General features: G+C 46.1%; 1 protein-coding gene across 1 annotated transcript in view; it reads right to left on the minus strand.

The window, feature by feature from the left end:
• The window catches only part of il1rapl2 (interleukin 1 receptor accessory protein-like 2), a gene marked incomplete at both ends in the record, with an annotated part of 337,128 nt that overhangs the window by 4,456 nt on the left and 317,593 nt on the right, over window positions 1–15,079 (minus strand). Inside the window, 5 exon segments of the mRNA XM_079268538.1 lie at window positions 1,475–1,584; window positions 2,503–2,563; window positions 3,462–3,602; window positions 11,413–11,534; window positions 11,536–11,556. Of these exon segments, the coding sequence (XP_079124664.1) occupies window positions 1,475–1,584; window positions 2,503–2,563; window positions 3,462–3,602; window positions 11,413–11,534; window positions 11,536–11,556 (455 nt within the window).

The following is a 15,079-nucleotide window of genomic DNA, read 5'->3' on the forward strand; positions in this document are numbered from 1 at the left end:
ATTTTAGGATGTTTTTTTTGGACAAGCTGAATTAGAGGTTATGAAATGCTCATGCACAGGGGAGGATGGCTCAATATTTGATTCAATGCATTGGTTTGATACTTCAGGTGAAGTACCCAGGTGCCCCAGGTGAATGTGCTTCATGATGTTTTTTAAAACAATGAGCAGGTATACTGCATAGTCAATCTCTTTGAAGCACGTAATCACGTTGTCAGAGTAAAAAGTTGTATGTTGTCTATTTGTAACTGGACAAAAAAAATACCATAAATTGTAGAAATAAAAAAAAATCATAGTTATGAAAAAAACCCGATGATAGAATATCTTAGATACCTGTTTATTAGGCGTCGATGACACCTCTGCTACCTAAAACTACAGTGATTGGCTTGAAAAGGCCACTCCTGTGTGAAACTGTCCATATTTGGGTCACAGTGTCTCAGGCTCGGAACAGAAAACAGACAAGAATGTTGCTTTTCATTGCTATGGTTATATTACATGCGTTTCCTTGGTAACCACTTTGGCTAAAAGTCAGGACTGTGCTGCCCGTGTTTTATTTTGCATTTGAATATTCACCAAATCAGTTCCCAAAATGAAAGTGCAACGTTGTCTTTACGGCGTTTGCATGTAGCATTTGCATGTAGAATACAGTGTGTGTGTGTTTGCTGTCTGTGAAGAGGCAGTCAGGAACAAAGACAACAAGATGGACCTACTCAACGTCACGTAAGCTCATGAATGCAAGTCCAAGAGCACATGACTGGTTGACCCTTCACTGCGTTGGAGCGCTGAAATACTTTCGACCAGCTATTAGAAAAGATAAGAAGATCCGGTGTACTCCTAATGTCTCTGTGGGGACATTTATTCTGGACTCATCCAGCAGTCCCATAGCACATTCAAAAACATACAAACAACACACAGCTTCCATGTAACAGTTTCAACATGAACACCTTCTGAATTGAAGATAGATCTTCATTTCATGTTTTTATCGAATAAATTCAGTCCATGTGTGTGTCAGGTCAGAGCATTGACAGATAGGCAATACCAGTCATATTTCCCCCTCCAGTTGGACAGAGAGTGACACATAACCCTACAAATGATGACAAACGGTGTGTGTGTGTGTGTGTGTGTGTGTGTGTAAACTCCATACATCCTGTGCTGTATGTGTGGGAATCTGTTGGTGTGCAGTTGAGATCTTGACATGTGAAAGACACATATTGTGCACAATAGTTTGAAAAGGAAGTGAAAACAGGAACGTGTCTGAGGTCAGAGCAACACTGTGTCATGTTCCTGTGTGTGTGTGTGTGTGTGTGCACGATTTACACCTGAGCTCATACATGTGTGTCTTTTTGCGAGTGTGTTATGATGAAGATCAGCATACGTTCTTATTTCTTCTGACAGAGTGATGGATTCTGGGTATTGGGGGCTGTAATGGAGGAGGGGAAGAGAGGCTCGAGAGACAGATAGATGGATGGATACTTACTGCTGCTGGGTATTAGATCTCTGTCTGGTATGAACAGCTTGTATCCATAATGTTTCTCGAAAACGTCCGGCAGGATCTCCAAAGCAAATGCTTCCTCATCGCTGCTCGACCTGCCGGGGAAGAGAACAACAATCACGGCTCCAGATTCAAAATCAACTCGTCAAAACCTTCATTTTATGGTTTTTATTGTGTGTTTTTCTTTTGTAGAAAAATGGGACAACAGACTACATTTTGAGTTGCCTGGTTTTGGAGATAGAGATGTCTGCCTTTACGGGACTTCATGCTCTGAATACATTTGAAAAACGCCACAACGTCACGATACTCCACAGACCTTGTTGTGAGGAACTTTTTACTTTCAATCACAGTTTCTGTTCACAAGGTCTGATGCTTTGTGCAGCACAAGCGGAGCGCCATATAATCCCTTTATATTTGAGAGAAGACAGACAATATGTGTGTTGAACACGATCTTTGAAAATGCAAAAAATAAAGTGTTTCAAGAAAGTGTTATTGGGAATTTAGGAAAGATGAAGAATGCCTACAAAGTATTGTATGATGCAAGACATTTACAAGTGTACGTCTTTGCTTCTAAAGGTCTGCAGTCAACCGTAGTAGTGTTGAACTCATTTGTAACTTTAGTACAGTAGTAATGCGTAACATGCACCCAAAGCAGGCTGAAGCCTGATGGTGGCGCTAGACCGAAGTGTGACCATTAAAAAGAACGCTACCAAAACCTGGCGACGTCACTGTAATGAGTGTAATGCTGCAACGCAACAATCACTGCGCTTGGCTTTCGTTTGCCAAGAAATAGTCCCAGCAAGTAACAAGTAACACTCTCTAAAACCTTGTGCATGGATCAACAAAACAATATCCAACGTGCTAATTAATGAGCTCTGGAGAGAACCAGATTGTCTGTTCCCCCTGCTCTCAGTTTGTATGCTAAGCTAGGCTAACCCCGTCATGACTGTTGGTGTTTTTAATCTACATTTAACCATTTAAAATACATATACATGTGTCGAGCAGACACTGACCTGCCCAAACAGTCTAGTTCCACTTTAGTGTAGGACAGATAGGCGTCGTACTCCTTATTGTCTGTGGAGAGAGACACAGAGGGAGTGAGAGAACACAACACAGGGCAGGTAGACTTCTTTTGGAAATCAGTCCGTTTGAATGATTTGAGGCATTTGCATCACAATTATCACATTCTATTTTCATTTCAGGAATAACTTTGCTGATCACGTTTAATGCCAAGTTTGACCCCTGACCTCCTTACAAACAGATTCAAATGTATGACTGTTTAAGATTGTACTTTCTCTTGAATGTTGTGATTGTAGATGGTTTACTACACTTGACACATGATCAGCTGACTCCATCCTGAGTGATGATACTTTCTGATCATTCCTACATCTGGATGAGAATGAAGGGAATCAGCAGTTCATCTCTGGGGCATGAGATCTCAGCAAATCAGAACGGATCATTTGAAATCAATGCTTTGAATCAATGCTGCAACATTACGTCTTTGATTTCTTTGTGTGTTTTGTTTTCTTCATTATTTATTGGGATTCATTGCTTTGTCAATTTCACTTTTCAAACGAGCCGTACAAAGTAAAGCTCATCATTCATCCTCAATTCATGACAGAAAAAATAAAAGTCAAGTCAAATGAAGAACAGATGTTGGTTGTTCATTGTTTTCTGTGAGTGTAGACTTGAGTGAGTGTAATTATTATGTGTTGTTATCTGTTGTTCTTTATAACGCCTCAGCAACATGCTTCTATCACAATTTACCAATGGCCTTTCACTCACACACTCATTATACAGTGAGGGTGTGTGTGCACGCAACATATGGCAACAGGGAAACCTCTTCAACTGTACTCCCTCAAACGTCCTCCTGCTCACGGCTCCCATGTTTGTAGTTCTCTGTTGACATGAGCCCTGATTCTGTCGTTAACGCTGCCGCCGTACGGCCGTCCTGCAGTAAAAGTGAGCTTACCGTCTTCGGTTTCATCGCTTCCAAAGTGTCTCCTGTAGCAGAGCATGATCTCCAGGTTGTAACACTTATACAGTGCTGTCAGGACTCCCAGCAGCAACAATATGACTCCCAGACCTCCAGCCAGCTCCAGACGATACATATCTGCAGTCAGAGAGGTACAGCAGCGAAGGGAGGACAGTTTATCAGTTAATGTTCAAAGCATCTCTGACGCTGACGTAAAAACAAAATAACAGTTTATTTCCTCCTATATGTCAGACTTTAAGCTTTCTTAACGGCACAGGAGAGGTTTGAAGTACCCAGGGGGCTCAGCTTTCTGCTGGATATGGAAGTTTAGTGAGCAAACGTGTTGTCATAAGAACTTTAAACCAAGTTCATGTTGGTGAATGATCGTTGATGTGTTTGTTGGGCTGTTTTTCTTCCCTCCTGTCATCGTTTCGTCCATCAAGACTTAAAGGAAGCGTGCGTGACTTTTACTGATGAGTTGTAAGTTGTACTGATCAGACTGCCCAGCTACTTCAGTTACACAGCAACATCTAGCTTATTAACACGAGCTAACATTAGCCACTATAAGCTACTGGTCATACCGGACCAAGTAAGGATGTAGCAGCAAAGCCCCCGAGTGTGTTGAGTGTATTGAATTGATCAATGGTGTATTTATTATGAAAGAGGAGTGAGAGCAGACATGCGTTATGGGTTATTATTCTCCTTTAAAGTGGATCCGGATGCTTACCATTGAACTATTGAGAGAAGCACTGCTTTGTATTGGAGGTGGGGAAGTTAAAGCAACCAGTGAAACCTTTGTATTGGAGGTGGGGAAGTTAAAGCAACCAGTGAAACCTTGTCCTCTGACATGCTTTTTCTTGTAAAAGATAAGCGCAGTGTTGGAAAACTATTTTACAACAAAGGTGAGATTTATGCTTTACGGGGTTGGTGTAACTACAACTTTTATAGTTTGCATGCCCATTGGTTGCATTGTGTATTTACACACACACACACACACACACACACACACACACACACACACACACACACACACACACACACACACACACACACACACACACACACATATATATGCAGTGGCGGGCCGTGCCTTCAGTGCTGTCCTACGACAGTTGAACCAGCTCCTAATAACCTCATTATGACGCCACAGCTACAGGTTATTCATTGTTTCTAGGGGTGTAACAATACACGTATTCGTATTAAACTCTTACTACTACTAACTTCTGCCAGCTAGCTGCTTAAGCTTCACAACAGTAATGCTAACCCACTGACCAATCAAACCGCACGTTAATGCTGAGCCGCACGTTGATGCTGAGCCGCACGTTGATGCTGAGCCGCACGTTGATGCTGAGCCGCACGTTGATGCTGAGCCGCACGTTAATGCTGCGCCGCACGTTGATGCTGCGCCGCACGTTGATGCTGCGCCGCACGTTGATGCTGAGCCGCACGTTGATGCTGAGCCGCACGTTGATGCTGAGCCGCACGTTGATGCTGAGCCGCACGTTGATGCTGAGCCGCACGTTAATGCTGCGCCGCACGTTGATGCTGAGCCGCACGTTGATGCTGAGCCGCACGTTGATGCTGCGCCGCACGTTAATGCTGCGCCGCACGTTGATGCTGCGCCGCACGTTGATGCTGAGCCGCACGTTGATGCTGAGCCGCACGTTGATGCTGAGCCGCACGTTGATGCTGAGCCGCACGTTGATGCTGCGCCGCACGTTGATGCTGAGCCGCACGTTGATGCTGAGCCGCACGTTGATGCTGAGCCGCACGTTGATGCTGAGCCGCACGTTGATGCTGAGCCGCACGTTGATGCTGAGCCGCACGTTGATGCTGAGCCGCACGTTGATGCTGCGCCGCACGTTGATGCTGCGCCGCACGTTGATGCTGAGCCGCACGTTGATGCTGAGCCGCACGTTGATGCTGCGCCGCACGTTGATGCTGAGCCGCACGTTGATGCTGAGCCGCACGTTAATGCTGCGCCGCACGTTAATGCTGCGCCGCACGTTGATGCTGCGCCGCACGTTGATGCTGAGCCGCACGTTGATGCTGAGCCGCACGTTGATGCTGAGCCGCACGTTGATGCTGAGCCGCACGTTAATGCTGCGCCGCACGTTGATGCTGAGCCGCACTTTAATGCTGAGCTGCACGTTAATGCTGAGCCGCACGTTGATGCTGAGCCGCACTTTAATGCTGAGCCGCACGTTGATGCTGAGCCGCACGTTGATGCTGAGCCGCACGTTGATGCTGAGCCGCACGTTGATGCTGAGCTGCACTTTAATGCTGAGCCGCACGTTAATGCTGAGCCGCACGTTGATGCTGAGCCGCACTTTAATGCTGAGCCGCACGTTGATGCTGAGCCGCACGTTGATGCTGAGCCGCACGTTGATGCTGAGCCGCACGTTGATGCTGAGCCGCACGTTGATGCTGAGCCGCACGTTGATGCTGAGCCGCACGTTAATGCTGAGCCGCACTTTAATGCTGAGCCGCACGTTGATGCTGAGCCGCACGTTGATGCTGAGCCGCACGTTAATGCTGAGCCGCACTTTAATGCTGAGCCGCACGTTGATGCTGAGCCGCACGTTGATGCTGAGCCGCACGTTGATGCTGAGCCGCACGTTGATGCTGAGCCGCACTTTAATGCTGAGCTGCACGTTAATGCTGAGCCGCACTTTAATGCTGAGCCGCACGTTGATGCTGAGCCGCACGTTGATGCTGAGCCGCACGTTGATGCTGAGCCGCACGTTGATGCTGAGCCGCACTTTAATGCTGAGCTGCACGTTGATGCTGAGCTGTACGTTGATGCTGAGCTGTACGTTAATGCTGAGCCGCACGTTAAAGCTGAGCCGCACGTTGATGCTGAGCTGCACGTTGATGCTGAGCCGCACGTTAATGCTGATGTACTTGTAGGCCAGCTAGCAGGCTCTGGCACGTCAAAGAATACGCCCAACATGTCAAACTAAAGATCTGATTGGTTGAACACTATGAAAATTAACAATATCGTCCCCATTTACTTTAATCTGCACTGTCTACCTAGCGGCCCTCTGGCTCTGGTCTACCTAGAGACACAGAGGTGAACTCTGATTGGATAAAAGCTCTACTAAAAACAAGCTGCACTGGAAGCAGAGCAACTGAGGAAGACAGTTGCTGTGCAATGAGACAATAAGATAATGGGAAAAATATTTATAATACATGTAGTGTATTTATGAAAAATGATTAGATGATAAAATATCTATAACTTTGTGATTCTGTTTAGGCCAGCAGAGAAGGCTTTACTGGCCCTGACGGCCCACCACTGTATATCATTTATGTCACAGCAGTTCTTTTCCTCGTTTCTGGTTGTGTTGTCAAACTGAGTGACATGAGATGAAACATTTTAAAAACAGAACGTACAATGTAAGGCTTTTAAATAAATATAGAGTTGAAATGGCTTAACATGCATCTCATTTTTCTCTGAAATGATCTCCCACGATGCATCTGTTTACAGTCCATCTGTCTGAAGTTACCACATTTCACCAGTAGACGTCTCCCCAACTCTACTCTGAGCTGCTGCACCACCTTAATCATGCACAAAGCCACTGAAGAGGTGGGACAGCGACAGAGTGGGGGGATAGGGAGGAAGGGAGAGAGGGAGGGAGGGAGAGAGGGAGGGAGGGAGAGAGGGAGGGAGAGAAGGAATGTCGTGGAGGGGGGGTATCGTGAAATTGAACTAATTACCAAATATTTGCTCTGCAGTAAAAGTAACTCAATTCAACTCAAATTGCTTAGAGACCTCCGCTACACCCCCCCCCCCCGCCCCCCCGCCCCCCCATGTTCCTCTCTCTGTCCCTCCCCCGTCACTCCCTCCTCCATCTATCTTCCTCAGATCTTTGCCATTAGCAATGAGTCACTTGCCGCGGCCTCCCGATATCGTTGCACGGGGAAAATGGGAGCAGAATCTGAATACTGAAGTTCAATTCTGCTTTTAACTTATTGGGCATGAAAAGAGAAGTCAACGCTGGTCGGGTGTCTGCATGTGTGGGGAGGAAGATGCTGAGGGAAATTGAAATGAGATGTTCGACATAACTTTTCTCCCTGTCGTACTCTTTGTCCTCTCTTCACAACCAAAACACCGACACCGACACCACCTTCATTCAATTCCACAGCCTTTACTCTCAATTTTCAATGAAATTCAATGTGCTTTATTGGCACGAGCGTAACAAAGACAATACTGCCAAAGCGTCGAGTGATCATGGCTTCATTAGAAGTGCATTTAGCACCTGTTGCCAAAGCAATTTTGATGATGAAATAAAAATAGCCTTGAAGTTTGTCTCCCGTCGTACCATCTGTCTCATCATTCATGGGAACTGTGAGAGGCTGAGAGGCCTTCACATGCAGCTTCTTTTAAGGCAGCTAAAAGTGAATAAAAGTGTGAAAACCTCAACCTCTCCCCAGACTCCAGTGAACATACATTCTCAATGCTATCCCCGACATTTAATAATCTCTTCAGCCAACACTGAGAAGAAGTACTCTTCCTCGCTACGTCCACAGGTGTTCTCTGTCACTATGTCTGCATATCGACATCTCCCTCATTCTCCCATGAGTTTTGTTGCGCCTTTGTCTTTATTATTACCTCATGGAGGTTGCGACTTTGCATAATCCCAACATAGCCTCACACAACCTCAATTTGAGCAATGCTCAAATCGGATATTATCACTCAATGGCTTTAGATACACATTTCAAGTGTCTCGTATTCAGATCAGACATTTTATCCACATCTTTGGTTGCAAATCTGACTCCATCTGTCTCGCTTCTACTATCACAGGGGACACGTCCTGATGGTGGGAATCTGTACACGCCCGCTTACTGACACAGTTACACTCAGAAGGAGCTCGCACTGATGCATTCAGACCTTTTCAACATCTGACTAAAATGCATCTTAAATCAATCAGATGGGATCAGTCCTTCTTGAATGGGGCTGTATCTCCGTTCCTCATCCCAAATCAGTCCTCCCTGCACTGCCCACATCTCTACGTTCTGCCTGTAGAAACCTTTGAATGACATCATAGAGTCATAGTGCCTGTCTGTCATTTCCTCTCAATCCCTCCTCTCCTGTCAGCTCTTTTCAGTCAGCCTCCCTCCCTCCATTTTTTTCACCTAGTAAGTCTCTCGTCATGGTGGCTGAAGTCAGCTCTTTCCGCTCCGTCAGTCACAATAAGTGGATGTGTACGGTGTGTGTGTGTGTGTATTACAGGTGCATGCACGCCACACGGATGCACCAACCCGTTAACATCGGCCCACTGCGGGGTGAGAGCACACCCTAATTCAATCACACGCACGGCGCATGAACTCAAGCCTCGGTAACTCGGGCTAACTTACGGTAGCTTGTGCTTCGTGAAGGCTGTCGTGTCGCGTTCAGGCGGGCAAAATGTGACCCCGTTAGCCTCAGAGGCTCCGGGCCGGGAGGCGCTGGAACAGTCTGCCGGCTAGTTCGCCTGGCTAGTGAACTTTTAAAGAAGCAGCCTACAGGCTGCTCGAGGTGGACGTTAGGAATGACTTTGCACATCCAAGCGGTTATGTTCAGTTCAGTTCAAAGGTCAACAGACACTGACTGTGTATCTAGATCATGTACATCGCTGTGAAACACAGCGTGACCGTCTTTAGTTCAGTCTCTTAAACTTAAAGTTCAGTCTGTTGCTGGTTCAACAGTTTTGTTCTGTAAACTTGGCCCCGTATGAGCACTGCCGCTTTGCTCAGCTCCCCCAGAACAATGTCTCACTGTGACTGCCGGTGGCTTTTTGTGGTCGTTCAAAAAGCTTTTGACCAGAAAGTGTATCACGACTGCAGTGCTTTTAAGTCAACAGTGAGGGGGAGCTCCTCTGCTAAAAGCTCCTGTTTGAGTCAGTGACATTGCTGATGCATTGTCCTCGGTTCATCTCCATATGTCTTTGTCCATTCATACAGCGCCTCCAGCCTCCAGCACACATTTGGAAGTTTGTTAGTGAACTTTTAAGAGGTGAGAACAACAAAAATACAGTAAATAAATCCATGTGTCCCAAAAAAATGATGATCGTAACAGTGTTCGCCCCCCACCCCCCCCTCAATGCCAGTCATCAATGTTATTTACAGCTAGAAGCTGAAATATATTTAAATATCCCTGAACTTCCACTCAAAATCATGGTCAATGTCATTTTTGGTTTCAATGAAATCCTCTTCAGCTGGCGCTCAAAAAGAGTAATGATCAGTCAAAAATACTTCCTAGGTTGACTAAATAATGGCACTGAAACCACGCTGTTACACTCAATCGCTGGCTCATTTCCCTTACATCTCCACTGATCACAGAAGGAGATGCAGATGAAGACAAAGGGGAGTTTTAGGCTTTGGGACAGCTGAGATGTGGATTGTGCATGTAATGAGCAGGAATTGTCACATATCGCTGGACTGGGCGGGAGGGTTTTTAGTCCTCCTCTCTCCTCTTTTTTCATTTTCTCTTCACTTAGACTCCAAATATCCTCACACACCCCTCAGCCTCCCCGCCTTTATCTCTCCGTCTGCATCTATTATTTCTCCATTTCCTCGCCTCGTTCTGTGTCTGTTTATCTCTTTCCACATTCCCCCCAAATCCCCCCTGTCCCTGCTCTTCTGCATCACCAACATCTTTTCTTATTTCACATAGAGGACATTCACACAGCCCTCTTTGCCGCCCAAAATTCGAGGGAACAGAGACAATTCATCTCCTCCTCCGGCGCTGTTCCGCTTTGTCTCTCCAGGTTTCTCTCTCTTTCTCCGGGTCGTGGCCTCCGACTCAAACAGGCCCCGTTCTCTCTGCTCATCAGATGGAAAGCACGATACCGCAGGACTGCTGCAAAGTGTTTGACAAAGGGAGCAGTGCCCTCATGCATTTTTCAGCGGAATATTCAAAGATGTGACTGCGAGATCCTGTTCTTTTCTCCTGTCTCCATCTGTGCTGCTCAGCACTGGGTGCTGTGGTGTTTTTCACGCCACACTTTCTAAGACGGTCAATCAGACTCTTATTACAGAGTGTCCAGTGCTGTAAGGTCTGTTCTCTTGGACTTCCTGTTGGTCAGTCTGAGAGTCTACATGTGTGATACTGTGTTCTTCTTGTCATCCGTTTCAGGACAGCTACCCAAATGTTTGAAATGAATCTTTGGAAAAAAGCTTTTACAATCATCTCATGTTGAAAGCACACTTTAAAGTGTTTGTCATCTCGGAAGCTGACATTCACATATATTTGCTGGGCAGTTGAAGAAGCTTCAGCTCCTGATCTGGACGGGCTTTCCTTGTTAACAGAAGTATAGAAAGAAGTGGATGATGTCCCAGGTAACGAGAGCAGGTACAGTTTCATATCGAGCATGTCAGGGTTCAAATCAAAGCGCTGCATTCTGGGACAACACACTGTGAACGCTTTAAATGCAGAACTTGACTTGGCTACTTGTTTACTGTCTAATTGACAGTGTGAATATAAATGATGGTTCCTTAATGTTTAACCTGATGAGAGGAATAGTTTGACATTTTGGGAAATTTGCTTATTTGCTCTCTTGGCAAGAGATGAATGAAAACATTGAAACCATTGAGTTTACCACAGCGTAAAGACAGGAAGCAGGGGGAAACAGATCTATCTGATGTTCAAAAAGACATCTATATCTCTGAAGCTAACCTAATTAACATACTGCATCATGTTTATTTAATGCATGCACAAACAGAAATATCTATCCGCTTAGGTTTTTGGGGTAATGATGATGTTGTTTTAAGTAAAGATAAAACACCACATTTGAACCATGTGTTGCTGTTTTTTTTAATGAGCTATTTCCTTGTAAGCTGTTTGTGATGATGATTCTGTCATTAATTGTATCTGTCACTCTCGTCTTTCTACATCTGGTACACTTCTGTGATTCCGTCTCAGTGAAACTAGAGGAAGGGTAGGAAAGGGAAAGAGATGGTGGTCTACCTTTCTTTTGCAGTATAGCACTCCCGCTGCGCCTCCCTATGTGGTTCTCCACGTAACAGGTGTAGTTGGCCAGGTCTGCCTCGTCCAGAGCATCAAACGTTAAGGACAGCTGCACCTCCTTCTCCTAAATGCTCCCTCAAAATCCTGGAAACACAGGACAAGAAGGTAATAGTCAGAGACAGCAGGGACATCCCTTTACCCCAAATGTACTCCTCTAAAAACCCTTTCAGGAAGACAGGGAGAACATAAACGTGGATGAAACATTTGATGGATTAGCTGGATGTGTATCCCAGATTACTTAAAAAAAAAAAAAACCTTCAAGGAAGAAATGAGAGAGGTAAGAAGAGGAGAGGGAGTGTGAGAACAAGGGGAGAAGTAAACATGTATAACTCTTAGAGACAGGTGGAGGTCCATCTCCTACATTGCTCCACAAAATGCTGTGAAAGGAGAAAGAGGTGAGCAGGAGAGAAGGGGGAGGGAAGAGAAGAGGAGATGAGAAATAAAGAGTGGAGCAGTGTCGAGCAGATGAAGAAGGAGGGCAGAGAGGAGAAAGGAGGCATGTGTAGAAAACGTTGGCGACAGCTGGAAAAAAGACTCGCCTTATGGTGAGGTCATACTCCTCTAAAAGCCTGCGGGGAAGAGAGAAGGCGGAGGAGGGGCCGACTCAGATGGGTCACGACGTGCACCTCTGAGTCTGATTCGAGGTCAGATTCAGCCATAATCAGTGATATCTGAGTACCAACTGCTGACATGGCATATTTAGTCAGCGCATATGGTCCGGTAGCATCACAGGTTGGGGAAACTTCTCTCATTTCATACGGCTTTAGAATTTAGTCTCTTTTTTTTGCTTTTTGTTGTTTATCAAGGAAGTGGACGTGAAGGTGAACGCGATGCAAAATGTAGAGATGAAATGCCTCGTAAACTCAACACTATGCGAGCGCCATCAATTGCTTGTTGAGGGGACTTATTTCAGCATTCGACTCATTTGTTCGGCCCACTCTTTGTTAGATATAGGTAGCTAGCTAGCTAGCTCACATTAACTCTGTGAGATCAGTTAAAACCCATTCACGTAGGTATCAGATGCTCAGAGCCACGGACGTAGCATTGAGAGCGGAAGAACCCTCAAAGGAGTTCAAACAAACAGGACCTTTACTCTGAGTTGCTGTTTGTTTCCCTCATCTCCGTAGCTTACTTTACAAGCATACTTATTTTAAGCCAAACCATGATTTTTTTCGAACCCTAACCAAGACCGCGAACGTGTTACAATGTTCACGGTGCGCAAAACCCTCTGCGCGAAAGATTCTTAGCAAACAGCCAAAACATGGCAACCCTGCCGTCTGCAGGATAAGAGAACCGCTACAGTCGTAGTTGCTGAGTTGTGATTGGACAATCGCTGTTTGAGGGAGGAGGTTATAAACAAACACCACAGTCGCATGACTTCAACGTCAAGACCATAATAGTCTCTGTTTGGCTAATGTTTCGAATGATGCTGTTGAATTTTTCCAAAACCTGCTGTAATCACGTTTAGCCAATAGTTAGCAACGACAAGCAACGAATGCTTACAAATCCATGAGAGGGCTATATAATGACTTTATATTGAAGTGCAAGACTTTAAAATCTCTGAAGCTTGTCTTAACCAAAGATCCTCCTTTAGGCATCTGACCAAAAACCCATTAATGTCAGGATCCAGGATCCCGGTCTGAACCGGTGTGTGTTTCCCCTGATCTCCTCTCCTCATGTGTTCTGTCATTCCCCCGTTTGTTATTGTGTGCCATGTGCTCTGTGTTTGTCCTCTGCCTCCAGACACCTCCCATGGCCACACCCTTGATTGTGCACAGCTGAGGACACTCCAGCCGATCACCTCCTGCAGCCTGACACACCAGACTCAGGTCCCACTAATGAGTCCCCTGTCTCTATATAGACTCTGGTCCTGCAGTCTGGGGTTGTCAGGTCGTACCGTCTTTCACCCGCTTCAACCCCGTGGCATCCTCTGCCCTGCTTGTGTTCTACGGATTACACACCGCCGCTCTGCCCTCCTTGTGTTCTACGGATTACACTCCGCCGCTCTACCCTCCTTGTGTTCTACGGACTACACTCCGCCGCTCTGCCCTCCTTGTGTTCTACGGATTACACTCCGCCGCTCTACCCTCCTTGTGTTCTACGGACTACACTCCGCCGCTCTACCCTCCTTGTGTTCTACGGACTACACTCCGCCGCTCTGCCCTCGTGTTCAACGGATTATACTCTGCCGCTCTACCCTCCTTGTGTTCTACGGACTACACTCCGCCGCTCTACCCTCCTTGTGTTCTACGGACTACACTCCGCCGCTCTACCCTCCTTGTGTTCTACGGACTACACTCCGCCGCTCTGCCCTCGTGTTCAACGGATTATACTCTGCCGCTCTGCCCTCCTTGTGTTACACGGATTACACTCCGCCGCTCTGCCCTCCTTGTGTTCTACGGATTATACTCCGCCGCTCTGCCCTCCTTGTGTTCAACAGATTATACTCTGCCACTCTGCCCTCCTTGTGTTCTACGGATTACACTCCGCCGCTCTGCCCTCCTTGTGTTCTACGGATTATACTCCGCCGCTCTGCCCTCCTTGTGTTCAACGGACTACACTCCGCCGCTCTGCCCTCCTTGTGTTCAACGGACTACACTCCGCCGCTCTGCCCTCCTTGTGTTCAACGGACTACACTCCGCCGCTCTGCCCTCCTTGTGTTTATGGATTACACTCCGCCGCTCTGCCCTCCTTGTGTTCTACGGATTACACTCCGCCGCTCTGCCCTCCTTGTGTTCTACGGATTACACTCCGCCGCTCTGCCCTCCTTGTGTTCAAAGGACTACACACGCCGTGAAGCTGCCGGCTCTCCGGTGTCGGACCACGGGCCTCACACCTTCCTGTCTTAGTCAGGCTAAATAAAACCTGTTTCCATGAACTTCTGTCTCCTGTGGTCTTGCGTTTGGGTCCTACCTGTGAACTCCCGTGACAATTAAAAAAAACAACCATTGACGTTCAGATGAGGGAGCTGGAACGGCCAAAATGCGGACTCATTTCTGCGTTTTTGGACTAATTCCTGCAGCGCTATTAACAAAATCTGTCCTGTGGTCCAAAGGGGAGGATTATTTCAAAAGCCAGTTTCTTGTGAAATGGACTCAGTACCAGCTACACATACTTGAGGATTCACAGCTTGGACCGCAGAGGAAATTGCTTAAGACTGGAAACCAGAGAAAATGAGTTTGAGTGTGAATGAGACACATCTGGACAGGGTTTTGGAGTGTCACATGGGCAAAGACACCCAAATGTTGTGTTTGATGATAGAAGATAGCTAGTATTTCATAAAACTGTATTTAAACTGTTATCAAAGTTTGGTTTTTACAACATGAATTTGGCAGTGGTTCAAATACAATAACTACAGCAAAAATATCAATATCAAAACAAACAAGCAATAATTACAGCACAATGCTACATGCCAGTGATGCGGTTTCTTTTTATTCACTGTGTTGCAACAGGAGATGTTTGTTAAGAGGCTCTTAAACACCATGTAACTTCAATCATGAAAAGCGTATCTCATAAAAACCTTGCAAAGGGATTACATTTTCAATTTGGATGATGAAGTGGCTGAATGAAAGCCCTGCAAATGGCCTTGCTCACACAAATCCATTAT

Source organism: Melanostigma gelatinosum (assembly GCF_949748355.1).
Source record: "Melanostigma gelatinosum genome assembly, chromosome: 5".
Classification (NCBI taxonomy): domain Eukaryota; kingdom Metazoa; phylum Chordata; class Actinopteri; order Perciformes; family Zoarcidae; genus Melanostigma; species Melanostigma gelatinosum.